The following is a 27,578-nucleotide window of genomic DNA, read 5'->3' as shown; positions in this document are numbered from 1 at the left end:
AACGCACCCCCTCCTCTGCCTCCTCCCAGGGCTCCCCAGGCACCGCTCCAGTACCCACCCAGCCTCCTTCCACGAGACAGACACCAGAGGTAAGAGACACCAGGCCATTGCTCCATGAGCTCAGATACGCAGCGTGGGTCACAGGGGAGGCGGGAGGAGAGCAGGTCCGTGCTCCAGCTGCCTGAAACGTGCACTAGGAATGTGCAAAGTTTGGTTACAAGGCAAAAGGTTGTACGGGTCTTGCAGCAAAACTTGCCAAGCTTCAAAAATCTTTGAGGCAGCTCAGGCTGGATGTTGGCCAAGCTTCCCGTGAATATCAGCGCAGCCCTGTTGGGTTTCAGGTGGTGACCAGCTGGTTTATATCCACTGCCAGTACAGCTTGGGCACTCCTTGGTGTTGTGCTTCTGAGTTTCGCGAGTTGTTAAAATTCAGAGCACAACTCGAGCAGCTCAACCGATCCCTGGCATAACCCTGTTGGCTTAATGAATTTATTCTGAAGCTGACTTTGCCCCAGAGAGTGAGCGGTGTGTAGGCACACATACAGCCATACCAGAACATTTGCATGAACCCATGACAGCTCAAGCTGCTGAGCTTAGCACAAGAAGGATTTGGAAAGTGGAAAATCTTAGTGTTTCAGTGGGGCGTGTATTGTGTCTAGTTGATCCAGTCCCACATTTCTTAAATAGCACAGCCCAAGCTGTCCTGTATACTTGAAATCTTTAGATTTGGGCAAATATACTCTCCCTGGGGTATAAGAATTTTCCATATAGCTAAAGTGCCACACACTGTACTGGGAGCAGAGCCATGTTCTGCTAACTGTAACATGAACACAGTACTGTTTTTAAATTAATTTGCCATCTGAATTAACAATAGGCACAAAGGACTGAAGAAGGGAATCCTTTCCTCCTAGTGAAGGGGTGAGGAACAGGGAGACTGGAGGGATATGGCCAAAAGCCCAGGGAAAGTATGTGAAGCAGCCAGGCATTGAGTGAAACTGCCTTGAGGCCCCGACCAGACCACTCTTAACATTTACAGCTCTCTCCCTCTCTTTCTCTGTTTGGGAATGAATTTAATTAGAGTGAAAAGGAGTTGCTAAGAGACCAGAGGAGTTCTGGAGTTTGTTGCTGGGGCTGAATTGCCACTCTGCTTCCAAGGCACTGTGCTAAAAAGGATGATGTAACATGAGCCTGCATAAAGCACTCCCAGCTCTATGGAAAGCTGCTCTCTCCTCCTCGCAGCTCCAGTCTGGTTTGTCAGTTCTCAGCTCCTTTTTGAGCTCCTTATTTCCTCCTAGACACTGGCAAAAAACAGGTTCCTGTCCCTATAGCACTACTCTGCCTTGTAGCTTCCTCCTTTGTTGCAGTTGGTTTGAGGGAAGAGGGCTCCCCGGGGTGTCCCCGGAGGGCCCCCTAGGCTGTGAGTTCACTGGCAGCAGCAGCAGGCAAGGAGACTCCACACGGCTTCTGAGGGTGCTGATTAAATGAGTTTATTGGGGGTCCCACCCCCGGGAACAGCACGGTTACTGAGGGAAAAGGGGGGAAAGGGGAAGGAGGGAGAGCCGAGGGGAGGGAAAGGGCAAAAGAAGAGAAGGGCCAAGAGAGGGTCTGGTTTACCTCACACGGTTTAAGAGGGAGATTGAAAGTGTGCGTGGAATCAAGATATGCCAATGGGATTACAGATACAGGATGGTTCAGGGCAGGACCGCAGGCTTGGGATAAACCGTACATTTTGGAGGGATGAGACAGAGCATACCATTTAAATAAGATGTAACAACACACATCACCCTTTTTTCATTAGAAAGAAAAGATAAAGAGAAATATGACAATTAACAATTTAAAAAATGAAACAGTTATTATACAGTTTGGTAGCATACAAATTGTATACAAATACCGAACACACACAAACTAGAAAAGCATAATTGTAAAAACTACTTCATGGGGAGAGGAAGGAGTGGAGAGAGGACAGGTATTGGATAAGAATGATAAAAAGGTTAGAGGCTTTTAGGATAAAAGTTCTAGCTTCTAGTTTCAGCCAGAACAAGTGGATGGGGATTGGGAACTGGAGGGATTTCGGGGAGCCAGGGACTCTGCGAAAGAAAAACCTTTTTGGGGTACCCTGTGCCTTCAAGCGGTTTGCTCCTGGTGAACTACCCAGAATAAGGAAAAAAGGGGTATGGATTGCAGAGAAGGATATTATCCTGCTCTTGGAATAACAGGGAAAAGAGATCAGAAGGTAGAATTTTCAATTCAGTGAAATGTTGAAGCTTAGCCATGTGTCTGCAGTGCTGGGTTTAGAAGGATGGAGTGTGTTATAAATTAAAAAATGCAAATTAGCCAATTTTAATAAAAATATGAAAAATAAAATTTATTTCGCGATCGTAAAAACAGTCTCGACAGCCACCACCAAAACGGACAGTGTATCACCCCCGGTTGGTGAGGAAAAGGATCACTGGTACCTAGACCTCCCCGTCCACACCAACTGCTTCAAGGTAGCAGTTCTTATACGGTTTATTTGGCCCGCGGCAGAAGTCTTTGTTTCCTTCTGCGTTCTTCATATTCAAGTTGGTTTCTTTCTCCGGCTTGGGCTGCACAAAGCCTCCGTCCGGGAATAGGATGATACACTTCCCTGGTTCCCGGAATCTGGCATTCATATTCAAGGTGTTGATGATCCTGGTCTCTTCAGATAGGCATCTTGTCTGGGCCATCAGCACCTGGCGTCTTTGGGCATAGGTGCTGTTGAACGCTCATCCTGGGTGCAGCTGGAGTCCCCTTCGGATGCAAATGTCGTGATGTCTTTGTGGTTGCCTAGATTTCCCAACCTGAAGGAAAAGGGATTCTCCCCCCCCCTTCCCCAGTTTATTTCATACACATATATTTTTATACAACATTTATTTCCACGAATTACTAACTGTATTCCTAACAGAGTGGATTCCCGAGGGTTTGTTAAGAGGAAGGTGGGTTAGGGATGGAGTTAGGGAGAAGGAGCAGCGAGAGGAGAGAAAGACCGAGGAAGGAGGTCACAAAACTGAGGAAAACAGTTTTGGGGAGGTGCGGGGCTCAGACAAAGCTGAAAACTGCATTTTGGTGGTCTGGTGGCTCCCCCGCAGAAACGGGTGTGCTTGGGTTCCTTCTTTCGCCGCTGCTGTGGTCCAGGGCATCGTCTGCTGGGGCGCGGCCATCCACACGGCCCGACCGCTCTGCGGCCCCCCTGCCCCCGGTACCTCCGGGCCGGGAGCGGGGCCTCGGCCCGGCCGCGGCGGAATGGCGGCGCGGTGTCTCGCGGGCCTCTGCGCCGGGGTGGAGGGGCCGAGGGCGGCGGGGAAGCGGGGTTCTGCGGGGTTCTGCGGGGTTCAGCGCTGTGCCGCAGGCCCGTTGTCGTCTCAGGGCTGTCGGTGCTCTTGCCGAGCGTTGGCTGCTATTTGTAGCAGTTCATTTTGGGGGGTGTCCCCGGTGGGCCCCCTAGGCTGCGAGTTCACTGGGAGCAGCAGGCAGGCAAGGAGACTCCACACGGCTTCTGAGGGTGCTGATTAGATGAGGGTTTATTTGGGGTCCCATCCCCGGGAGTATGGTGGTTACTGAGGGAGAAGGGGAAAGGGGAAGAGGCAGAGGGCCTAGGGGAGGGAAGGACCAAGAAGGGAGGAGAAGGGTCAAGAGAGGGTCTGGTTTCCTGCTAAACCTGGCACAGCAGCCACACCACTAAGTCTCAACATTTCATTGGAATAAACCACGCTCCTTGTAACCTTTCACATTGGAGGTGGCAGTGGCTGGGTCTGTCATCTATCATGAGCAGGTTACTTTGGAATTGAAAAGGTTTTCTGCTTCAGAATTCTCCCTAGTTTGTTACTCCTCATCCCTTCCTCTGCTCCACCACGCTTTCAGCCCAGCATTAATGGGCCAGGTGACCCCTTCCAACTCCATTTCTGCAGCTTAACATTTTGTTTTGCCACTCTGGCTCATGCTTGAAACACCAGGAGATTCTAAGCCACCTCTTAAGCAAAGGGCTGTCTACCTTCCAAGGTCAAGGCAAGAACTGATATGTTTAGCTTCTTACAGTCACATCATTGCTAAATTACATCTTCCCTTTTCACCTGACCCCTGTTACCTCAGGACCATCCATACATACAAGATGATTAGGAAGATAACTCTCAGCCTGGGAAGACACGTGTCCTCCATGGCATGTGGGGCCACGCAGGTGAGAAGACTTCTGCATGGTGAGTAGTGCACTGAGTTCCTGTGGTGTCCTTGGTGCTTCCACTCTTCTAAAACATATTTCCATCTTTAGGCGTGATTGCAGGGCTCAGTTTGTTCACAATAATGTTCAAGTGGAATAACAATACAACTGCAGAAATGGTGGCAGAGGATCCTTCAGTGATGGTGATGAGGATTATAATTCATATTAACAGTAGAGATGTTTTGCACACATTTCACTTACATAAAACACAGCTCTAGTCTTCTTGAAGTTATTTGTAAATTCACCCCAAAGAACAGCTGAAGAGGGGGATAAATTTGTTGTGATGATGACAATTTGCTTTTTATAAAACAGCTCAGTGGTTACGGCAAATACCCACACAAATAACTCACTCTTCTGTGTTTATCCCCAGGTGGTTATGTCAGGATTCATCCCTCTGTACAGGAAGCTCTGGTGGAGGGGAGACCCGTCGTGGCCTTGGAAAGCACCATCATTACACATGGCATGGCCTATCCTCTGAATTTGAGGTGGTGGATGTTGATGTTCCTCATTCGGTGAAGTTGTAAGAATGAAGCACATAACTTACTGGATTGGTATCAGTATTCTTGGCCAAGCCAGAGCTGTTGCAAGAACAAATGGAAATGTCAGGTTGTTAGGCATGCAGGCTGTGACCTCAAGTGTAAAACAATTGTATTTGGACTTTTAGGGTCAGATACAGGGAGCTTAGTTATCTCCTTATCCAACACCTTAAATTTCTGGCTTCTTTTAAAATAGAGTAGCAGATAGTGTCACCACTTTCTTTAAAAGAGAGCTATCAACCTTTTCAACTGCATAGTTTGAAGACATTGAAAACACTCTGCAGTTTCTTTTCCTGTATCTTTTGTAATGCAAAAAGGATTGAAACATAATAATGAAATCTGTTCCTTAGCCCACTCAGAGCAACTACTGTGAGAGCTCCTGGTCCCTTCTCACTGTCTTCTATACCCTGCATGGAATACCCCTCCTCTACTCTTTATTTATCAATTTTCAGTAGACTTGTGTTTCATTGAGTTACAGTGCCAGAAATTGTTGCACTCTCCCCTCCATCCTTGCTTCCAGAAAGCACAGAAGGGTTTTGGTATTGATTTTCCATCTTGCTTTTTACCTGGCCATTATTCTGTCTGACATTCTCTCTTAAAATGAAGCTCTGAAAACTCGATTTTTGGGAAGAGGTAGTTTCAATAGTTAAAGATTGCCAAGCATATGTCCAGATAGCTCAGAAAGGGAGAAGAAGCTGCTCCTAAAAAAGATAGTGTATGAACGACCAAGTACAAAATCTGCTAAACTTAAGCTTAGTCTGCAGCCCTGAAGTACCCTAAGACAGCAGATTTTTGGCACTGTTGTTAACTCTGTATCTCACTGACTGTATTATGAAAAATATATCCTGTTCATTTTACGAGGACTTGAACTACCTGGGGTTTCTGTGAAGGTCTATTATGTCAGAGAAATAACAGGTAAAAGAAAAAGAAAAGTCCTATTTTGAGAAGATCCATATTTTCAGTAGTATATTGTACAACCAGATTTGCTTGTAAACCAAATGGTTTTTCTCAGAAATGAAGCACAGAGCTTGGATATTGCCATCCTTGAAAATGGGAGCTCTTTGCTTCTGCAAGTTCAAGGGCAAAGATTTCTGCCATGAGGCAGATACAAGAAGAACAGGATGTAGCTGAAACCACAAGAACTGTAGAATTGTGAATGATGGCTATCAAACATGACAGTTTTCTTGCCTGATTGTTTCTGTCCATAATTTTGTGATTATTGTCTTGTTTGTCTTATTTCAGCATGGCCAGAGAGGTGGAAGAAATTGTAAGAATAAATGGAGCAGTGCCAGCCACTGTAGGTATTTTAAGGGGCCAAATCCATGTGGGACTCACAGATGAGGAACTCGAGTTCTTGGCAAGCAGTAAGAATGCAGTTAAAGTGTCTCGCAGAGATTTTCCTTTTGTCCTCAGCCAGGTATGGTGTGCAAACTTTCTAGTCTAGTCTGTCCTAGTAAAGTATTGCTGCTTTTCTAGCAACAGTATAGTGCTGTCCAGCTTCATGCCAGGTGGCTTTTAATCTTCTCAAAAATATAATGGAAAGTGGTATCCTATGGTGAACACAAAAGTGGCCCTAACTAGACTCAAAATACAGGAGGATAAGGGAATGACATACATTAAATAGGGCTTCTGAAAAGTCATTCTGGTTGTGCTGGCAAGCCATGGGCACTTGGCTAAGAATATTCTTATTGGCATGATAGGACATTCTCTCATTGCATGTAAACTATGTGACACTTAGGCCATCCCAGGCTTAAAGTGGCAGCTAAAGGTGCCACTAGCTGCCTGTGGAACACCCTGGAGAGCAAAGGCCTCTGCTATGAGGGCAAGAACAGCTTATATAGCAGGGACGACAGATGATTCACAGAATCACAGAATATTCTGAGTTGGAAGGGACCCACAAGGATTATAGAGTCCAGCTTCTAAGTGAATTCCTCTGCCTTTTGGCTAAAAGAGTATTTGTGTTAGAATTTCACTGCTCAGCTGCTCACAGTGCAGTGTGGCAGACCACAGCTGTAGCTGCTCCTCCATGTCACCCTGGGTGCTGACTGTGGCTGGTTGTTCCCTGCCAGGGCTTGTCCGGTGGCACGACCGTGTCTGGAACAATGATCACGGCACACAAAGCAGGAATTCCTGTGTTTGTGACAGGTGGCATAGGAGGTGTCCATCGGGATGGGGAGAACAGTAAGAACATCAATGCATTCTACTTTTCTCTCTGTTGCTGCAGTTTCATTCAATTCCTTCTTTTCCTTTTTTCCCAACCTGTCCTACAGTAACTGTCTGTTCAGAAGAATAAAGTTAACATTCTTCTTGATCAAACTAGGGTTGCTTTCTCCCTTATGTCCCCTTTCCAAAAGTTTCCAAATATTCCTCTTGAGCCCTGGACAGTTGTTAAGGGAGTGGAAGTTTCTCTTTATCCCCTGCTTATACGGGGTTATATTGATGTTGTTTGGTGCAACAGGAGCTGACTGCACTTCTGCCTCTTTGTAATGTCTGGATAACCTGATACTGGCTGCCAAGCACAGTGTTGTTATCAGCTCTCTCAGCTGAAGAGAAGAGCCTTGCCACAGAAGAGCGTGCTCTGTGTTAGAGGTGTGTTGTCCTCTCTGGAAGATGGCTTGGTCTTGCCTGCACAGTTTGTGGCTTTTAGGTGCTTTCTCTCAGCCATATATATTTCCATCACAACCTAAGTGCAGTGCCCTGTTGTATGCCATCCCTTTCAGATGTGATATAAATTCCAGACCAGGGAGTTTCCTGAAGTTCTCCTGTGGTACTTTCTTTTTTTTGCAAGCATTGTCATTTCCAAACTCAAAATCTACTTCAATGGTATTGCATCTCCTTGAACCTCATCCTTGCTCTACAATACCTTTTTCTTTCTTTCTTTCCTACCAAATTTTTGCATGCTCTTTGTCAATGTGATCAAAGAGCCAAGAGATAAGACTGCACCTCTGCCCTTAGCCATTTGACTTCTTTTTGTCAATACTTCTTTCAATCTCAACACCTAAAGTCATGATCTAAACCTTTAATATTTGCTTGTGGATCAAAGCAGTTTTAAAGCCAGGCAGTGGCATCCTGGGCCTATGTAGCTTTTTAGGAGGTCAGAGCTCACCAGCTTGGAGTACAACGCAATCACCAACTCAGTGCTCCTTGTCCCTTGGCAGCTCTGGATGTGAGTGCTGACTTGACAGAGCTAGGACGAACACCGGTGGCTGTTGTATCTGCAGGAGCCAAGTCTATCCTTGATATTGGCAGGACACTGGAATATCTGGTAGGTAGCATGAGCTGTGGTGTCAAAGCAGATAATGTTCTTTGTGCACAGAGCACCCAGTGGCATTGGGATGGGTCCTAAGCCAAAGATTTTCAGAAATTGCTACTGAGAGGATGTGAAGCCATATTTACAGTTCTGTAGTCCTGGGGCTGTACAAGCACTTGGCTGCTCTGTAATATAAAGCTATCCATGTCCAGGGGCTGTTCCAGCAGCTGCTCCAACTGATGTCAAAGGTAGTGCTATCCATGTCCTTTTTCTTTGGCGTTAGATTTGCTTTTCCAGGATGATGCTCCCAGAAACCGATGGATCAGGAAAGCTAGATCTGTCGAACACTAAAATAAAATCAGAATTAAAAAGGGAATCAGTTGATTTTCAGCAGTCACCTTTTAAGGTCTGACATGTTGGAAACCACCAGGGCCAGCACTTTAGATGACAGCCAACACTGATATTTCTCAATCGCAAGCAGAACTCATTTATATCCTGTCAGTTCATGGCATGTCTTCAGATCCCAGGCTGTTATCTTGGACTCATGATGGTGCCAATGACAGCTGCATGGCTTTGGATCAGCCCCATCACCCACAAAGGATGCCCATACCTCCTCTGCCTCAGTGAGCCAGATCTGATCTAGCCACTTACCATGTCTGGCTCTTGGTGAGAGGATAGAACAGAATGGGATGTACAAAAATAACCACAACTTGTGCCAAAGGAAGGCAGTTTCTTTTTAGTTTCCCTCCATTAATCACCTGCTTGTCTCACCTCCACTGCTGCAGGAGACTCAGGGTGTGTGCGTGGCTGCCTTTGGAGAATCAAGAGAGTTCCCAGCCTTCTTCTCACGCCAGAGTGGCTTCCAAGCACCATACCATGTCCGGGATGAAGAGGAGGCAGCTAAACTCATTGGTGTGTTTCAGATGGCAAAGGCCCATGTAAAGTCCTGGGAAGGAGGGACACAAGAATTACTCTGGATGAGGCACTTTCTTCAAATCTGCAGAAAAATTTGCTCTGAAAAACTGTTGCCATCCCACCTCCCCCATTCCTGCATCAAAAGTGCTTTGAAAATACAGCATCAGAGAAGTCCAGTCTACAGCAAGTGAAACTGCAAGCCAGCTGCAGCCAGCTTGGCATGCTCATTCATGTTTTATTCCATCTGGTGAAGTGAAGGCAGCAATAATATGTGGACAAAAACAGCTTCTGGGGCCTTAGAATCAGTTTTAAAAAAAGAGAAGAAAAAGCCTTTGCCCCTTTTACTGTGCAGACAGACTCAAAATAATTAGGCAGATGTAAATTGGTTGGGTAGCTGGAAATGATCCTAATCTTGGGTCAGCTAAGAACTGGAGCTTGAGCTCTGAGGCTTCCTACACCTTGTGCCCACTCTCCTCTGTCCTTTTCCTTCAGCACCTGACTTCTCCAAGGAGTGCCACTAACAATATTCCCATCCTCTCCCAGACAGTGCTCTGGGGCTGGGCCTGAGCAGCGGGGTGCTGATAGCAGTGCCCTGTCCCCAGGAGCGAGCTGCCAAGGGCCAGGCCATCGAAAAGGCCATCCAGCAAGCTCTCAGCCAAGCCAGGTGAGAAGCAACCTAAGCCTTTGCCTTTGCTCAGCCCATGGTCTTGGGGGAGTAAACAAATCCAGGGACACTGCTGCAGGAGCTGTAGCACAGCTTAACCTTGGGAATGGGTGAGCCCAGAACTCATTTTCAACTTTATCTAACCTAAAGCTTGTTTACAGGACTTGTTATGGTATGTGGTTATGGAGATAAAGTATCTGCTGGCAACAGTGCTTCTCCTCTGATGCCATTTCAGCTCATCTGTGAGTATTTTCTTTATACTTGCAGGTCCAAAGGAATCACAGGCAAAGAAGTGACCCCATTTTTGTTACAGAAGCTCACAGAATTAACTGATGGGAAATCGTTGGACTCTAGTATCCTCTTACTAAATGGGAGGGGCTGGGGGGAAAGAAAGTACTCTAGTGTATTTTCTATCTCTTCTGATAATGCCTGGTAGGAAACACTGCCGCTTTATTGATGGTCTAGCAAGGAGCAAACAGATGAGAGTTTAGCACCTGCATCCTGATTTTTCAGGCACATCCTTACTGCCTTCATCCCCTTTTACATTAAAAACTGGAGGGCAGCACAGATGGCAGCTAGTCCAGAACCCGAAAAAATCCTTCATATCTGCCCCTGGGGCTTGCCTGCTCTGTGATGGAATCTCTAGGTGCTGTTGTCTGTGCTGGGGTTGGACACTGCTAGGTCCCTGGGCTTCCCAGAGCACTGTGCTGTACATCACACTGCCTTATCCAGCCTTCCCTGGGGGTTCAGAGAAGGAGAGATTTGGAGGACAAACACCCCTGGGTGAGCAGGAATCCTACTGCACAGCCAGGAGAAAGCAGAGGTACTGGCTGGGATGGCAGTGTAGGATCTGAGAGAGCCAGATTCACATCCAGGCTCTGCTGCCATCCCTGTAGAAGACCTGACCAATCAGGGCAGAATGGCAAAGGCATTTTTGGATGTAAAAGCTGTATGCAGCCACAAAGTAGGGCTTTCAAAGACTCTGATACTCTGCTCCCAGTGCAATTTGCTAAAAAAAATTGCTTATAGTTACTTGGCAAAATCTCTGTAGGTATCTCTCTCTGGAAAAGCTGACCAAGATCCTCTAAGGTTTTTAGGCTCACTGCTGTAATTTAAGTACTTCACCTTCTCTTTTCTCTGTGAAGTCTTTGCTTTTATTCCCCACCCATCAAAGTCAGGCTTCCTCTCTGTGGCGAAGGAAGGTGAATTAAAAAAAAAAAAAGAAAAGAAAAATCTGACTTTTCATGCAGCATTGTAACCCACTATACTTGTCCCCAAAGGATTATGTTATGGGGGATCAAACCTATCAACTCCCAGCACGTATTTCCTGCTTTCTCCCTCCAAACAGTTCCTACATAAGCTTCTAACAGGTCAGACTTGCTGGTATTTTTAATTTTCCTCAAAGAAATGCTCAACAGACCTTGCACTGATCCAGAACAATGCCAGAGTGGGCAGCTGCATTGCAGTGGCCCTCAGCAAACTGCAGAAAGCCAGAAGGAAGGGGAGCCAGCCTGGGCGAAAGGACATGACTGCACCCCAACCAGTGAGTCCTCTGCTGGCCTCCATATGATGCCTGTCTGCTGACAGCACAAGATAAATTTATATCTGTTCCCAAAAGTAAAAGATGACTCAGCCAGAGACCAATCATTCTCCTTCATGCTGTCAGACATTCTCCCTTTAGTTTCCCTTGTTATTCTTGAAAGATAAGTGTCTTCTCCTCCTCCCCTTATCCACATTTACAAGGAATAGACACTGACAGTGGCCTAATCTCATTAAGTCTTAGACCATCAAGGCCATTAAAACTTTAATCACGTTTTCACCTTTTACTGAGCCCTTATGTACAGCTTCATCTCTATAGCTCTTTAGTACCAGGCAACTTGTGACTACAGGAATAGACCTGGAAGAGGGTGGGGAGAGATATTTTGAGCTGAGCTGCTGAGCCATAAATATCTTTTTGTTGGCCTCCTGCTCATGACTGACAAAATCATAAGAGTTATAGCACATCCCAAACAAGATCTACTATAACTCTAATACTCTATTCACTGTCTTGGATTTTGTCTGTGACATGTAATTTGCAGGAAATCTCTTTTAGGTGGTCTTTAGAGGTTTTCTAAAACCCATTTGCAATAAGGTTTATCAGCATAAAAGAGAGCAGTGACTCCAGAGGCAATAGCCCAGCATTTGATGAGAAAAAACATCTGTATGTCCCCAAAGAATTCAGAAACTTCCTGTTTGTGGAGCTAAACTGCTTATTCTGGCTTTGTAGGACAATAAAATAAGTGATCTGTAAAGTGTCACTGGGTATGGCAATTTCTCCTGGGAGCTTTGAAGAAATTACTGCATTTTCCTGCCCACTTTTTCCCATTTTCTTCGCTTTTTTACACACCGGTGCTTGAATGTTTCTGAGGCCTGGTATATCACACAGAGAAACCATCAGCATCCCTGTGTGTCAACTGCAACATCCCACCTGACACACTGGGCCTGGCTGTCAGCAGGCATAATTCAGAAAGCAACAAAGAGAAGAGACTTTGATTCTTTCTGATTGGGATTGTACAAACCTGCATGTAACTATTCAAAAGAAGCACTGGCCCTTACACTGTAAATGAGAGAGCTTTCAAGAGGATGGGAAAAGTGACCAGGCAAAGCAAAGAAGATTTGGAAACTTCCTGAAGTACTTCCAGCCACTTTTTACCTCTTTCTTTCCTGTTAAAGGTGGTGATTGGTGGTATCAACGTGGACTTTATAGCCAAGGCACAGAATGCTGAGATCCTGGTACTGTACCTGTAGCAGTTTTTTCAGCACCAATGTATTTCCAGCTGCTTTTACAGGAGTGCCAAGCCAAAGGGGTTAGGGGGAAGGTGTTATCCCTGGATGATATCCACATGTGTGCATGCACACACTTGGGAATGCTGCACACTTGATGTGTTGTTTAGATGGATAATGGAGTGATGTATACTGACCTACTCTGTCCCCAAAGTGAAAATCACCATCCCTGAAAATGAAGAGAGGGACAAAGCATTGTATCATTCATACATCCTCCCCATAGTGGGGAAACCCCAGGTAACCTATGTGTCTGAGACTGTCTTAACTATGGGAAGCAGCACAAATAGGAGCAAGAATCTCTGTGCAGAGTACTCATGAAGGATTTGAGCCTCTTACACACACAAGAAAAAAACCAACAAAAAAAGGAAAAAAAACACCCCAAAAATGGCTTTAAAAATTAGAACATTTTAAATGTTACCAGACTCCCTTTGTCTCAGTTTGGGTTGAACAAGAAGCAAACAAGAAGGTAAAGTGGACCAAACCTGGGAGCCCCCATGCAGATGACAGCTGTTTGCATGGCCTGTACAATTTTTGTCGAGCTGTACGGAGTACCGCAGATTGAGGTGGTGAAGCTTGCTCAAAAATTCTTTGGTGTCTCAAATTACTCTATGATGATAGCCAAGGCAGGAAGCTTCTGCCATCAGATGGGACAGCCTGTGAAGACCTCAGTCAGATAGGGAAAATGTGCTGGGGAAGCTGTCTGTAAGGAATTTGGCTATTAAATGAAGCAGGGGCCAAACAATGTTACAATGGTCAAGGGTGAAATATCCTGTCACATCAGTTATGAAAGCTTGCAAAAGCAAAAGTTCAGCTGCTTCAGCTGTGATGTAACCAATACCATACAAGACCTACACTCAGCCATCAGGACAAGGAGCTGAGCTGTCTCCAAGGAAAGACAGGCATTCCCTGGCATGTCAGACATGAGTGCAGATTTCTGGACCACCTATAGCATGGTGAGGGGGCCAAGGACCAGTGTAGGTCCTGTGGGAACAGCTGACAAGGGAAAAAGGGGGCTTTCAATGTTGCATTAAAAGGTGAGGTGTTAGCCGCCCTTCTGACTTCAGTGAGCCCTTGAGCTCATGGTGCATGGTGGCTGGTACCCATGTGCTAAGCCTCAGGAGGATCTGGAAACTGCCAGACAGAAAGCTCCTGCCGACAGCTGCTGTGGTTAGGCACACAGGAAAGGCCCCTCTCAATATCACTGTTTTGGCTTTTTAAAGACATATTTTTTTCAAAGGACTCCACACCCAGCAGATCCCACCTTTATGCCTGCTGGATTTGTTGCAGAGCATTGGGTAGCACTCTCTCCTCATGCTGTCTCAGCAGGAAAGCAGCTGTGTTCTGACCTGGTTGTAATTCCCACATGGCTTTCAAGGCTACCCAGAAGCTAAATGCTTAATGTGTAACTATCTGACCTGCTGAGAAGGATGAACAATTTTGCTCAGAGAAAGTTGCTGAGAAAACCATTATGGTTATCATTCTCTCAGGATACCCAGAAGCTGAGCAGAGTCTCATTTTCACATTAAGAATTCAAACCTCTTAGGACATGGGAGAAGATTCCAGAGACTTCCTCAATTCTCTGATACTTTGCCAGAAAGCATCAGCCCAGCCTCATTTCAGATTATTTTTAGCAAGCCCATTTTCACCTAAATTCTTTAATCTGGGCCAGCCCTACCCAAACCCATTAAGAGATATTTGGATACCACTCCAAGTTACAACTGAGTTGGCAAGGTGTGAAGAGAGCCACTCATTTATTTTTCTTTAAGAGCCAGCTGCTGGTTTCTCTCTCACTGTACACACCTGGTACTTTAAAGAGAGATTTAGCATCTTCATTTTTTTTAGCCCCTGTGGGGTTCTACAACAGGAGAGGTCACCCACAACTGGATCCCTGAGCAGGAAGGAGGCTGCTACATCTGCTCTTAGGGCAAGGTTTGGCATAAAAAAGTCACCCAGAAGTTCTGCCTCTGGGCTATATGGGGAACTAAGACAGAGGATCAGCATGCCAGGCAGCAAAAGGAGCCAATGAGTATTTTCACCATTCCTGCAGGCATCAGTTTTAAAACACAGATAATGGAATTACATAAACCACAGCTTGTGCTTATTGCTGATGGTAGCTAGCACCCTCTTTAAAGACTGAAATAGGGACCAATTTTCAAAGCCATGTTGTTTGACTCGCCTAAAAAACCACCCTTGCTTTGTATTTTGGGGTGTTGGGGTTTGGTTTTTTTCCCCTTGGCTGCCTATATTACAGAGAGTGAGCTTCAGAATTAAAATAGCCAAACTCACTTTGCTTTTGAAATCTGCAACTCTCAGCAGGGTACAGTTGCAGGTGGAAATATCCTCATTCCCAACAATACCAGTGGCAATTCCCAGGGAGCACAAGCAAAGGCAAGGGAGGGGCATTTGACAAGGAATGACATTTGCATTTGATGAGGAGTCACAAGCAGTGCAAAGATGAACAAGGGCCATCGGTTGGTTGCTTATATAGAGGCAGTTCTGCTCAGGTGGCCTAAACAGTTTAGGGCTTGGAGAATTGCCAGACAGAAGAGTAAAGGTATCAAAAATTAGCACCAGGTGTTACAGACTACAGAACTGGGGAGAGTCAGAGCTAAGAAAAAGAGCCTGAAGGTCAGATGAGAGAAACAGAACATCATATTTAGATGGGAGAGCAGCTCTCACAGGGCTGAATGCAGGAGAAAGCATTGTGTGCAAGGAACAGATGCACGCAGCTTCACACAGGGGAAGAAGAATCCTTGAGGAGCTTCAGAATGAATTTTGAGAATGCCCAAGCACAGCGATTGTTGGGAGCAGAATATTCCTTATGGTGAGATGGCAAGACATGTTCTTGGTTAGAATAGATAGTGATGTTTACAAGCAAGGAAAATGTTATGTGCAGGGGTGTTCTTGTGCACCTGGATTGGTGTAGGGCAGAGGGACTGGGCCAGGAGCTTCTGCGTACAGGCATTAGGACTGCCAGTGGCAAGTTGATTTCAGAGGTGGAACATAGTTTTCAGGATTTTACAAAACAAGAGGTCTAAAACCTATCTGACTATTTGATAGTCAGATGAAGCCCAAATTGATCTGAGTACTGACATAATTCTTCTGGCAGAAGAATGAGAATGAGATGGGTGAGCAACTGCCTGTGTTCTGACAATTAGTCTGTGACAGAAAGGCAGATGGACAGATGAGTAGAAGGCAGAGGCAAGAGAAAAGAATTTGGTATCTGTACATGTGGAAAAGAAGGGTATTTTTAATGAGGGAGATGTTTGGGAAACAATGGGTCAGTGAAAAACTCTTCAGTCTCTGAAACAGATCTTTCCATGAATAAAGTACAGAGACAGTACAGGCAAAGATAACAAATCTCATTTTACCTTTAAAGAGGGAAATAAATAAATAAATAAATAAATAACTCACACAAACTACTTAAGGTGGGAGCTAAGTGGCCTGGAAGGCAGAGCCCCAGCGACTTTGGAGGTGCAGGTTGTTGTAGGCAGGTGAATTCAGAGGGCTGCTCACACTGACTGAAACACTCATTAGCCATTCTAGGAGGTCTTAGCAAGTAAGACCAAACTAGCAATTCATGGGGAGATCAAATGGGTCTCCCCTCCTTGAAAGCAGACCTTTGTCATCATACAGAAGTCCATAGATGGCTCTAGAAGTTTGTATTGCCCTCAGTCTGTGAGCTGGATTCCCTGTGCTCCCTCTGACTGCTGACCTATGTTTCAGCAATATCACCTTCAGATGATAATGGAGACGTAGCAACTATGACAAGCAGCCCTCCCAGTTTTGCCAATGAACTGTTCTTTCTTCCAGGGCGGTGGGCAAACAAATGCTGGAAGAGTGAGACGAACCTTTGGCGGTGTTGGAAGGAACTTGGCAGGTGCCTGGTGCTTGGGTTTGCCTGCTGGTGCATGCCAGCTGTGATCTGTCCTTTGCTATTCCTTCAACAGCAGGAGAGGGTGAATGTTGACAAGATTTGGACACATTAGGCAATATACTAGTGGGCAGACTGCCTAGAAAAGGCAGAGCCCTTTCCAAGACATAAGAGTGGAGGGAGTTGAGATCAGGAAAAGGAAGGTCCACAAATATGAAGTTAACTAGCACATGGTGCAGTAACCCTGAATCAAAGTAAATAAGCATCAGTATCTCCAACTGCTACTGAGCAGCCTCAGATTTAATTCATGCTAGGATATAGACACAGTAGAAGTATGCTTACAGCGAGAACATGAAAGGAATAATCACAGTTCCAAACTGATGTTTCACAGTTCCACATACCATAGCAAAAGGAACTGGGGTACAGGAGTTACTGTAGAAGAAGAAAGGCTACAGTCCTATCCATGGGAAACAAGCACATCGTACCTGTGTCTCCATCACAAGCAGCAGCAGACCAGTATTCTTGTACTGAAGTTAACAGGGACAGAATACAAAAAGATTTTAGGATTATTCCAGCTTTTAGACATTTCCCAATCTCCTATCACATATCTACTGTCACTTCAGATCACTAATGAGGAAGCTTGAGTGGAAAAAATCCCCCAAAATACCCACGCCACCCACGGAGGTACAATGTGTGGTAACCTGAAAGGAGAGGAGGAAGGGTTTCCCATGAACACATTCAGATTCAGTGGTTCTAGTAAGATATCATGGAGGGAACAGCAGTGTGGGAGGGCCAGCACCAGAAAATGCTGTGCTCAGAAGCAGCGTGGGGAAAACCCACATGCCTGGGATGGTAAAGGACATGATGCCAGAAAAGAGCAGAGTTTGCTTCCCCCTCTTTTCCTCTACTCCCAGATATTCCAAATCCTAAATTTCAGGGTGCTGGTTCAGCTCTCTGTAGGACCTCACTCAGCCCTAAGCAGTCATTTACTGCAGCTATAGCTCAATTTCATCCTGAACATCCTTCTAGGCAAGTACTGATGAGCATTAAGTTTTTCAGGAGAGGGCTTTCCTAGAGACACCCATGCTGCACCAGCTGTCACTGTGCTCACAGTACTCTGGTGGATTTGTTAACAGCTTTTGTTTCCATTTGCTCTTTAGACTGTTTAAGCCGTCTTGGACAAGCTCCTCTCCTTTTATCAGCCGTGGGGAAGGATGAGCATTTAGAGTCTGTCCTGCACTACTGCCATCACATGGTATGTGTCACAGAAGTAGCACCTCAGAAACTTGGAAGAGATGACTCACACAGAGGGAAAATTCTTCCCAACCCTAGCAGACATCAGAGCCACCTTCCATGAGGCTAAGAGTAGGAATAATTCAATGCTTCTTTAGCTGCAGACAATTAGAAGGCAAGGAGCCACCTCCAAAACACAGGCTAGGTGTGTTTTAGAGTCTGAACCATGGGCTCTGAATTCAGCACCAGAAAGTAGTGCTTGGAGGAGGTAGAGGTAAATCAGGAGCAACCACATACAGTTCTAGTGAAGGCTAAGCATAGCGAGAAATATGCAAACCTTGAACCCGAGGACACACAAAGCATTGCCAAAACCAGCCTGGTTTAGTTAAAGCCCAAGACAGAGAAAATGTGACACTGGAATTGCAGGTTGGACACTTCCCCAGCTCAGAGGATGGGATCTTTGACAGAGCTGCATGCACCACTTACCTGTGCATAGAGGAGTCCTTGACTTCAGCAGCAGCTTGTCCACAGGTCAGGGAGCTGGAGCAGCAGGAGCTCCCCAGGACAGCAAGGCAGAGTATCATCACCCCAGCAGGCAGCAAAAAAAGCCAGGAGGGCAGCTCTAACCTAGGCCATCAGGCAACTCCATGGAGAAAAGGCGGACTAAAGGCAAGGCAGGGTGTGAGTGCAGTCCCCAGGTGAGACTGGTCAGGGTCACTGACTATTATTAGTGCCCTCATGACCCTGGGATCCAAACAGAGCCCATGGGGCCTTGGTTCTGGCTGCCTGAGCGACTTGGCAAATGAAGAAATGAGAATATAAACTCTATTTTGGCTTCACCATGGCTGGTCTATAATCTCTTCTCTGCACAGCAGTTTGTGCCATCCAAGTGAGCAGTGGTGGACTTGCTGGTCAGCTGCCAAGCAATCCTTCCTTTCCTGTAATAAAATACATTCCCACCAGTGCTGGAGAGGAACCTTTCCCTAAAAACTCCAGCTTCACTGTCAGTTTCTGAGATAGATACATTTCTCCATCCACATGTTCTTTCCAAGATATGCCCTGTGTTCTCTAAGCAGATCATTGCCAGGAGCCACAAGGAAGGACACCCCACAGCTCTCTGCCCCACTGCTGTAGAAATGGCTCCAGGGTGTGCTCAGAATCAGGCTGGGCAGTCAGTGACACAAGTCACTGCTGTCTGCAGAGTGCCACTAAGAGATGCCATCCCACACAAGCTGTGAGAATAGGTGAATGGAGCAGGCAGGGCTGCAGACCACTCTTCTCTTACAGGAGACACAACCTGTGGAACTGCATGGCAGAGACCTGCCACTAATTTACTAAAGGATTGCTTTAACCTGCAGCATTTGTTGCATTGCAAATATTAACAAATAGCCATGTGCCAGCATTGTCTAGACTGAGATACCCCTGCCAGACTGCTTATCCCAAGGGAGAGCAGTGAGCTGGGCTGGAGACCAGGTGGGCACTGAAAGAGTGAGCTGAGCATAGCGGGGAAGAGGAATGTGCTCAGTGTGTAACTGTCCTCCCTGTTTCAGGACATGAGCGGCGTCCTTCAGCTGGAGGGGAAGAGCACAGCCACTTACTGTGCCGTGATCACGAGTGCTGGGGAGCTCAGCATGGGCTTGGGAGACATGGACATCCACCACCAGATAACAGAGCAATATGTATGCATTCCCTCAGAGTTATGAGTTTTTTCTTATGAGAAGGAGCGTGGGCCTGTGAGAAAATGCCACTGGTGATATTTGTACCAGGAGGGAATGGGTGTGCAGAGGGCATGGGAGATGCTGAGGTTAACCCCGGACACGGACACTGGCCACTGGCACAGCAGCCACCAGAGCCCTCTATTACCACTGACCCAGATGGAATTTATATATGTTTCTGGTTTATAAATATCACTATTAACATCATCCATGATATGTAGGCCAGAATCCTCTTCATTAACTTGTCCAAGCTAACTTACAATTTTGCATCTTAAAGCCAGCAAGAAATCAACCTGATTATAACCGTAACCCTAAGCCATATTTCTTCCTTTAGGGAAAAGCAGAAAAAAAATGGACAGAACACTGGTTAAAGCAAATTTTCCTGTTCCATCCCCTCCCTACCATCCCTGTTGTTTCTACACACTGAGTTGTATCAACAGAAACTGTTGCTCAGCACATCCAAACAGTCAAAAACATCAGGGAAGCATAATGGCAGCAGTGATTAAAGAGTGATTCAGTGAAAGCCCCATCACTGCACCCTCCTTCTTTTATTGACAGAACAAAAGCTTGTGCTTCATGACTGACAGCAACATGGAAGTTAAGTGCAATTTACTCACCAGTGGCATCTTCATGAGGTGGAGCTTTCCTAGGGAAAAATCTGGTTATTACTCCCACTTCCATCCTCACCCTGCCTCCCCAAAGCCTTGGCACAGAAAACCATTACATGAGGGATTAATTCTCCTGAGCTTTACAAAGCAGCTGTGATCAGTGGAAATTCTGAATCAGTCTTGTGCTGCAAAGTGCATTTTGGCAGCCCCTCTTCCCACCAGGACTGGCAGAGACACGGGGGGGATGCTGCTCGAGTGCCCATAGCACTGGCCTGGCATCCCAGCAAGTGGCTGTGCAACCTCAGTGAGCCAAAGGAGAGAACAGCAGCTCTCTACTCCACTGCTCCACTGCACCCCATCCATGTGGGATTCAGGGGGACCCAGGAGTCAAACACTCTGCTGAACAACCTGTCCTAGGAGACACTGTGCAGAGAGGACATCCAAATGGCACGCAGAGAGCAAAGGTGCAGTCAAGCCAGGCACGGACCAGGGAATCCTTCAGTGGCATTAAACAGCAGCATTCCATTTCCCTGTAGTGGTCCAGTCAGGATCAGCAATTACCTTTCTCTGCTGGTAGGGCTCTGCCAGTTTAGTCCAGCCCTTAATGACCAGGAGCAGGGAAAGCAGAAGGGGAGGAGATGAGGCAAATGGAAAAATCCATTTTCCTTAGGGAATCACTCCTTTGGGTTCATGGCTGCACCTAAAGGCTGGGATGCAAGTCAAAATGCTACATGAAGTCTGACTAGCAATGATTTTTTTCCCTCTGCAATGACTCAGGCTGTCTTTCCTGTGTGTCCTGGATTTTAACTAGGTGTCCCAGTTCAAGGAGAACCTGTGTCAGGCCCCACTTGTTTGCATTGATGGAAATTTGCCTCTCTCCACTATTCAGTACGTCTGCCAACTAGCTAGAGAGCACCAGCTAGCAGGTAAGGAGAACTTGCCCTCACAGCATGTGTGCCAAGACAGTCCAGGCATATCCCTGCTGCTTGCTGGAGATAACCACTTACTGTTTGACATGCTGGGTTATTCAGCACCTCTTTCTGTACTCTGCCACTCTGCTTCAGATGTGAAAAACATTTCCGTTTTCTTTGCAGTTTTCCTCTTTCTGCAGCTCAGCCACATTTCTTGAGGCATAGTTGGTAAAGCCCTTGAGCACTGCCAGAAGGCCAGGGAATGCTGCTCTCTGAGTCTTTTAATCTCAGTGCAAGTGGCAATTTGAGCACTTCTGCCAGTTTGAGCAGCAATATAGTTTGCTTCTCAGAAACAGCACTAAAGCATCTTCTGAGAGGAATTGTCTTCCATTCCCATAAAATAAATGCCCCCCTCCACTGGTATGCGGGGACCTTTCACAAGGCTTCCTAAACTTTTAGAGTTACACCTTTCTTTTTAAAAGCAAATCCCAAAGAAGGACACAGTGATCTGAAAACCTGGCAGAGACTCCAAAACCAGATAACTGGAGGAACAATATTGGGGTCTGGTTATATCATCCAGATCCAGAAGCAGCTGTCTCATTGCTGGACACTGAGAAGGAAACCTTGGGAGAGGTTTGAGAGACTGTGTCATAATTTAAAGATGTAACTCTTGTTATGCAGATTATACTAAGTGTCTGTACTGCATCCTGCTCTGACACAGAGAAGAACCACTAATTAATTAATTAACTAACCAATTGCATTGTTGTTTTGAAGTGTGCTATGAGCCAACAGATGAGAACAAGGCCTCTAAGCCATTCCTCTCAGACAGCTGGAAAGCACTCACATACATTTCCCCCAACCTGCAAGAGCTGAGAGCAATAAATCGGACCCTCGGGAACCCTCTGCCAGCAGGTATTGAATACTCAGAAGGGTCAGTCAGACTTTTAGATAACCTAGATCCTGGAAAAGAGCATTTTCTGCTTCAGCCTCTAATACAGGCAAATTAGGTTATAACATAAGTGCTCATGGTATCTTGCATTTTACTGCCATCTCTGTCTGGGCTGTGTGGACTGATGACCCATCAGAGACCACAGTAGGCCTGGCATGGATCCTTGCCCAAAGCCAGAAGTCCCATTTGCCTCACTTCATCACCTAAACAGGAGTAATATCTGGTTTGTCAACTTGTCCCTGAAGCATGGTGCTCAGAGGGCACCCGTCCCAGAAGTACCAGCATTTGCAGAAATAACACACCCCACCAAATGCAGATGGAAATCCATCAGCATTGAAATAAGGAAGCCATGCTTCAAGTCAGCTTTTTGATCTCTATAGACACATGCTTAGTCCCTTGAGAACTGAGTTCCTCAGCATAGAAGTACAGTGTGGAAGTCTAACTCTGGAGAATTCCATGTTTCCCCTAATATAAAGAAAAAAAATGTTACCAACCACATTTCAGAAGTGCCTATAAATAGCAGTAGAAGTGCCCATAAATAGGCTGTCAGCCCACAGACAGGCTGGTTGAGGACCTTTTCAGATGGAGCACATTTTTCCCTCCCCTCTCTCTGAAGAGCTGCCATCCAGGTTGGAAGAGGTTGTCCAGGCTGCAGTGGCCCTGGCCTGCCCTTTGCTGGCCCATCTGCACTGCGTGGTGGTGACCCTCGGTGCTCACGGCGTCCTCCTGTGCGGCAAGAGCCTGGGAGGGAGCATCTCCCTTTATCCAGGAGCTCACAAACAGGTAAGGGCATGGAAAACTCTGAGCTCTCAGTTGCTTCTTTCTTGGACCATATGGCACTGTTGCTATTTCTGGTGTCATGGCAGCAGTCCTGGGAAACATGGCATCACTGCTGGAAAATGTATGTGTTTTGGGGGGTGGAATACACAGTTCTGAAAGAAAATCGAGTTGTCTGTCCGTGTACTGCTGGCTCCTAGCAGCAGTGTTTAGAGTCAGCTAGAATTAAATGTGCTTTGTGAATATTCATGAGTGCGAGCTTCATTTGCAGGAAGCTTCATTTAAATGATCAAAGTGTGAAAAAAGATTATTGCCTTTTTTTCAGCCTTTTCTTTTTTTGCCATCTCTGCAGATCTGGCATCAGGCGGCATCAGGCCTTACCAGCTTGGGCAATTCCCACTAACTTCCCTTCCCTCCCCTCACAGGCTGCTGCTGCCAGGCTCTGTGCTGCCCACTACCCTGCCATCCCCATCAGCAGGGAGGAGATAGTCAACGTCTCAGGAGCTGGTGACAGGTATATCCTCGCTGCTTTGTCCTCTCCAGCTGCATGTGAAAGGCCAGTAATCGGATTCATTTGAAATTCTACTGGAAAAGCAACTGCTGCTTGAGGAAGAGACATTAAGGATTAAACCAGGGCTGGTTACAGTGATTCCTTGCAAAGCCTGCTAAAATTGTCCCCCGGAGCATCTTGGAAGCCAGGCTTGCCATTATTAGTTTTGCTTTTCTTCAAGATCCAAGCCTTTCCTGGCAATCTAAGAATTCTGAATTACTCTGGGCTGAGCTGCTAAAAGCAAAGTAAACCACCTTACATCAAAGCTGTCTTACTAACTAACTGCCTTACTTCCACACTTCTCCAATGGAAGTGGAACTGCCACTCAAGAGCTAAAATGGCCCTGTAAAAGCATTTCATCAGGTTCTGCATTTGCCTCTGGCAATTTTGAAGCCCTTGCTTCAAAAGAGTCTGCTGTATAATTCGCCTGACTGTTCACACAATGCCATACATAGAAGTGGGAAATGACAGCTATTATTCCTAGCCCCAGTGATCAATTCTCAGTCTGTCAGAGTAATATTTTATTATGCTCCTTGTTAACTTGACAAACTATATGTAGCAGTCAGGTTGTTTTTTTCTTCTTGCTTCACATGTTGCAATAGTTGATTCTGTCCTTTCATTGCCTTGGGCTAGACCAAAAGTCTGTATGTGGCAGATATTTCCTTTTCCCTTTCTACTCTTACCTAGCAATAACTCAACACAGCAACACTTTTTTCTCTGATCAGTGTCCAGAATGAAAGGGTTTTTGTGGTTTGGGGTTTTTTTAAACATAGACAGTCCTCAATATTTTACTTAAAATCAGTCAATAACTTCTTGCCAAGCTGGTGCCACTTAACACCAGGACGTGCTGTTTGTGTCCCAGATCACCTCTGAGGGGAGCTGACTCAGCTGCAAGCTGGTCTTCTCCAGAGAAGACCACATGGTTGTTTGGAGCAATAGGTGTAATAACGGCAGAGGAATGGGGGCTGGAGGAGTGTCATGGGGTCAGCCTGACCTAAGGGAAGCTCAGCTTCGCTCATTACCTTGGGCAGGTGTCCTCAGCCAGCCCCTGCAGGGACACAGCCTCTCCTCTGCACCATCTGCTCAAAACGCAAGTATTCCTTACTGCAGGACAAGGCTTTTTCTAGAGGCTAATGTAATGAAACCTTCTTCTTAAGGGTTTCTTTTCCATTTTAAAATTCAAGGGAAGACTGAAGGTGAGATAAAATGCACCACTGCCAACCACCTCCACTGAGTTACACTAGGGAACAAGGAAGATTGTTTTTTCTTCCAAACCTATCTGTAAGCTTGGGGCCCATTACTGCTCCCATTCCTGAAGTAACACTGGTCTGGAAATTCCTCTCCAGAGTCCCCAAGGCCATGTGGGGGAATTTTTATAGCCCCCTTGTTCATCCAGGGTTTTTCTTCCTAATAACCCCAACTGCTCCCCTGAACTCTGAAAATCCCTGCTCTACAGAGTAAGAGTGCCAAAACAGACTGGAAATGCCAGGACACTGCAATGCCATACAAGCCATCTCCACTGGTTACATGTGCCAAGCCCAGCTTGGTGGCACTTTGAAAGGACTATTGTAGAAACACAGAATGGTTCGGGTTGGAAGGGACCTTTAGTGGTCATCTAGTTTGAACCCTTCTGCAATGAGCAGGGACAGCTGCAGGTTGATCAGGTTGCTTGGAGCCCCATCCAACCAGGGATGGGGCATCCAACACCTCTCTGTTCATGTTTCACCCTTCTCATTGTAAAGAGTTTTTTCCTAATATCTAAAATGTAACACTTTCTCAGCTTAGACCTCATGAACCGTCACACTTTAGAAGCACTGGTCAGGGGATAATGCAACCCAGAAACAGTGACCCAGGGCATTTCATGCCTCTCCTCCACCCTATGGCTCTTCTGCAGCTCCAGAGATCTGCCCATGAGCTGAGCATGTGTGCAGTGTCTGTTTGCTCCTTGCCCCCAGCTGCCATGACAACCTAACACCACATGCCCACACGTGACATTGCTAGGGGATGCTCCCTCAAATATTTACTCTCAACTCCTGGAGCTGTTGAGAGATTGAACACTTTGTGGAAGTCATAGTCTTCTGTGCCTTTTTTATAGATAAGAAGATGTTGATGTAATTAGGTGGAGTGCAAAATAAGGGCTCTTTTTACCTTGCCCATAGATTTACTTATTAATCCTCCCTGCCATCACATTTTCCCGTCCTTGTTTCTTCCTCTAAAATATGATTGTCTTGTCAGTTCTCTTTCCCTTCTCTGTCCTCTCTTAGCTTCTGAACATTTTTACAGTAGTTGCTGTGAATAGAGTAGTTGCTCCCAATCTATCCCAAACACTGCACTAACATCACTTTTACTGGGAAGTCTCAAATGAAAAACCATAGCAAATGTTTCCCAAAAATCTGGCTTTTCAATGTAATTTCAGCTTTGGATTTCTTTTTCCAGCTGTGCCTGTTGTCCCTCTCATGTAGATACAGAAACTTTGTCTCTCACCCCATCCAACCCTTTGGGAAAAGGAGGCACCAATATAATGAGGACATCATAAGGCACCAACAAAGAGCAGATTAGTGACAAAATAACTAGAGAGCAGGGGAAAATTAGATTCTTCCCTTCTTAGGCTATTTTCTTTTCTCCTGTCTCACCTGGAAAACTGAGGAGAATAGAAAACATGGTACAAGAGGAAGTACCTCAACTTCTCAGATGAGAAGAGCAAAAAATGCAAATAAATGACACTATTTGGTACTCTAAAATAGATACAGAAAAAGCAAAACCCATTCATTGTAACCTCAGCGTTCCTGTGTGACGTATTCTGCTGCTGTAAGTGCTGGTTGGGATCCATATGAAAGCTCTCACAAATGAACAGCCACATTCTTGGGTTCAAAGCTCTTCTCCCCTTGTTCAAAACCATCTTTCTTTCCCTTGACAGCTTAATGGCAGGAATCCTTGCGGGGGTGCTTGCTAAACATGACACAGGCACTTGTGTCCGGATGGGTCTGCTGGCTGCCAGCTTGTCTCTCCGTTCCTATGAGCCCATTTCCCCAGAAATCAGCACTTCCAGTGTCAACCAGGAGCAAGTCAAGAGCAGGAGCTGGCCAGAGGCGAAGATATGGAAGATGGACTAGAACACTGTGGCTTTCTCATCTATCACCTCATTGCACTTGCAGCAATCCTGTTTTCAGGAACTGGACTGTGTTTTGAGCTTCGAGAACATTTATCTGCTTTGGTCCTGAGTAAACCCTCAAGAAAAGAGGCCCCTACCCAGGGAACTTCTGTGGAATGGAAAGCTGATTTCTGGTCTTTCAGACCTCCTGGTTTACTGACCTCCAGGCCTTCCAGATTTTCTATTGAGGGAATTTTCTCTTCATTCACCTTGTGTCACTGTTGTCTATTGTCACGGTAGCTCCTCTGTCTTTGACTCCTGGATCTTCAGGACCATGTGTCTTCATCTGAGCCCAGCAGCAACATCTGCTCTTGATGCTTATTCTTTCCTATCTAAGAGTCCCCACGGATCACAACCTGTGGCAGGGTGTAGCTGGCAGGAACATGACACTGTAGGATAACCTTATCCATCTTCCCAAGCCAGCCAGCACACACCATACCTTCTTGCTCTGAAGTCCAATGCCCCTGGAGAAAGTAGGCAAGACAAAATAAAGAAGAGTGTCCAGGGACCAGCTGGTGGCCTTTAAAAGATGACAGTCCCTTGTTCTATGTGCCTTCCTTCTTGGCTTGGGGCTTCCTTCCTCCTTCTTTAGTCCTGAGTATCAAGTCTGAAGCAAAAGAGATCAGAGGGAACCAAGGCATCTCCCATGGAAGCCATGAGGAAAAGTCACTTTCTCTAAGCCTGTAATGTGCACAGGATGCAACTGCGGGTGCCAACAGATTAGTGAACACTGAAACTCATTAAAACTGATTTCTAGCAAAGGTGGGTCTTGGTGCTGGCTGGTTCCTAAACGTGACTGATAGTAAATCTGGAGAACAGACCACCTTCCGTTTCATCCAGAGACCATGGTCAGACCCCTTGGCTGAGGAGCAGCTCCCTGGTGCCTGACTCAGCACTGAAGTCAACCAAAGCTTGATCAGGGCGGCTCTAACACCACTCTCCTGGGTAGGCTCTGCTGTTTAACCAGTGAGCTCCCACTGGAATGGATGGAGGCATTAACTGGGTGCCTTTCCTCCACCTGGGGCTACTTCCACCAGGCTCACAGCAACTCCTTCCCATTGAGCCCACCACCTTTCCATCAGACACACAAACATTTACCATCAGCTCTCCTTTACTAAAACCTTGTTTGCAACTGCAGTTCAGCTGATTCTGTGCTTAGATGCCATGCACCCATGTGTGTACTCCAAGCAGGGACAGGATGGCTGTGGCAGAAGGGTGCTGGGATGTTTGGGAACACAAGGGAGGGGGATTGGGGCCCACGTAAGCAGCTGGGTTTGCTTGCAGGCTGGGAGGTGGGACACAGCAGGGGCGGGGGAAAAGGGCTGTGCCCCCGAGGTATGTCTCTGCACTATAAAAATTACTTTGGCTGGATCCAGAGTCAGGGGAAAAAAG

At 46.2% G+C, this 27,578-nt stretch overlaps 1 protein-coding gene across 6 annotated transcripts; it reads left to right on the top strand.

Annotated features, from left to right (window-relative positions):
• LOC120501574 (pseudouridine-5'-phosphate glycosidase-like) lies at positions 1 to 27,381 on the top strand. 6 transcript variants are annotated; one of them, XM_039708007.1, is made up of 19 exons: positions 1 to 89; positions 4,107 to 4,210; positions 4,601 to 4,715; positions 6,009 to 6,183; positions 6,836 to 6,947; positions 7,925 to 8,031; positions 8,802 to 8,928; positions 9,475 to 9,595; positions 9,863 to 9,948; positions 11,014 to 11,138; positions 12,308 to 12,367; positions 16,232 to 16,298; positions 17,453 to 17,547; positions 19,076 to 19,204; positions 20,660 to 20,774; positions 21,534 to 21,671; positions 22,325 to 22,491; positions 22,911 to 22,999; positions 25,953 to 27,381. In XM_039708007.1, the coding sequence occupies exons 2-19, from the start codon at positions 4,126 to 4,128 to the stop codon at positions 26,146 to 26,148; spliced, it is 2,109 nt and encodes a 702-aa protein (XP_039563941.1). In that variant the 5' UTR covers positions 1 to 89; positions 4,107 to 4,125; the 3' UTR covers positions 26,149 to 27,381. The 6 variants fall into 6 exon arrangements, with proteins under 6 accessions (XP_039563941.1, XP_039563943.1, XP_039563942.1 ...); XM_039708009.1 differs by having other exon boundaries at positions 37 to 89; positions 4,107 to 4,191; XM_039708008.1 differs by lacking the exon at positions 1 to 89 and having other exon boundaries at positions 2,875 to 4,191.
• The last annotated feature ends 197 nt before the right edge of the window (positions 27,382 to 27,578 follow it).

The sequence above is a fragment of the Passer montanus genome, unplaced genomic scaffold (genome assembly GCF_014805655.1).
Source record: "Passer montanus isolate IOZ18808 unplaced genomic scaffold, ASM1480565v1 scaffold20, whole genome shotgun sequence".
NCBI lineage: Eukaryota > Metazoa > Chordata > Aves > Passeriformes > Passeridae > Passer > Passer montanus.
The sequence above is the reverse complement of the archived record's forward strand: the minus strand, read 5'-3'. Positions and strand labels throughout refer to the sequence as shown.

Excerpts from the sequence above, each read along its gene's own strand:
- LOC120501574 (XM_039708005.1), top strand. The coding sequence starts at position 3,955 with ATGCTTGAAACACCAGGAGATTCTAAGCCACCTCTTAAGCAAAGGGCT. Across the intron at positions 16,299-17,452 it reads TGTTGGAAGGAACTTGGCAG|ACTGTTTAAGCCGTCTTGGA; the intron begins GTGCCTGGTGCT and ends TTTGCTCTTTAG. Across the intron at positions 21,672-22,324 it reads CGGGAACCCTCTGCCAGCAG|AGCTGCCATCCAGGTTGGAA; the intron begins GTATTGAATACT and ends CTCTCTCTGAAG.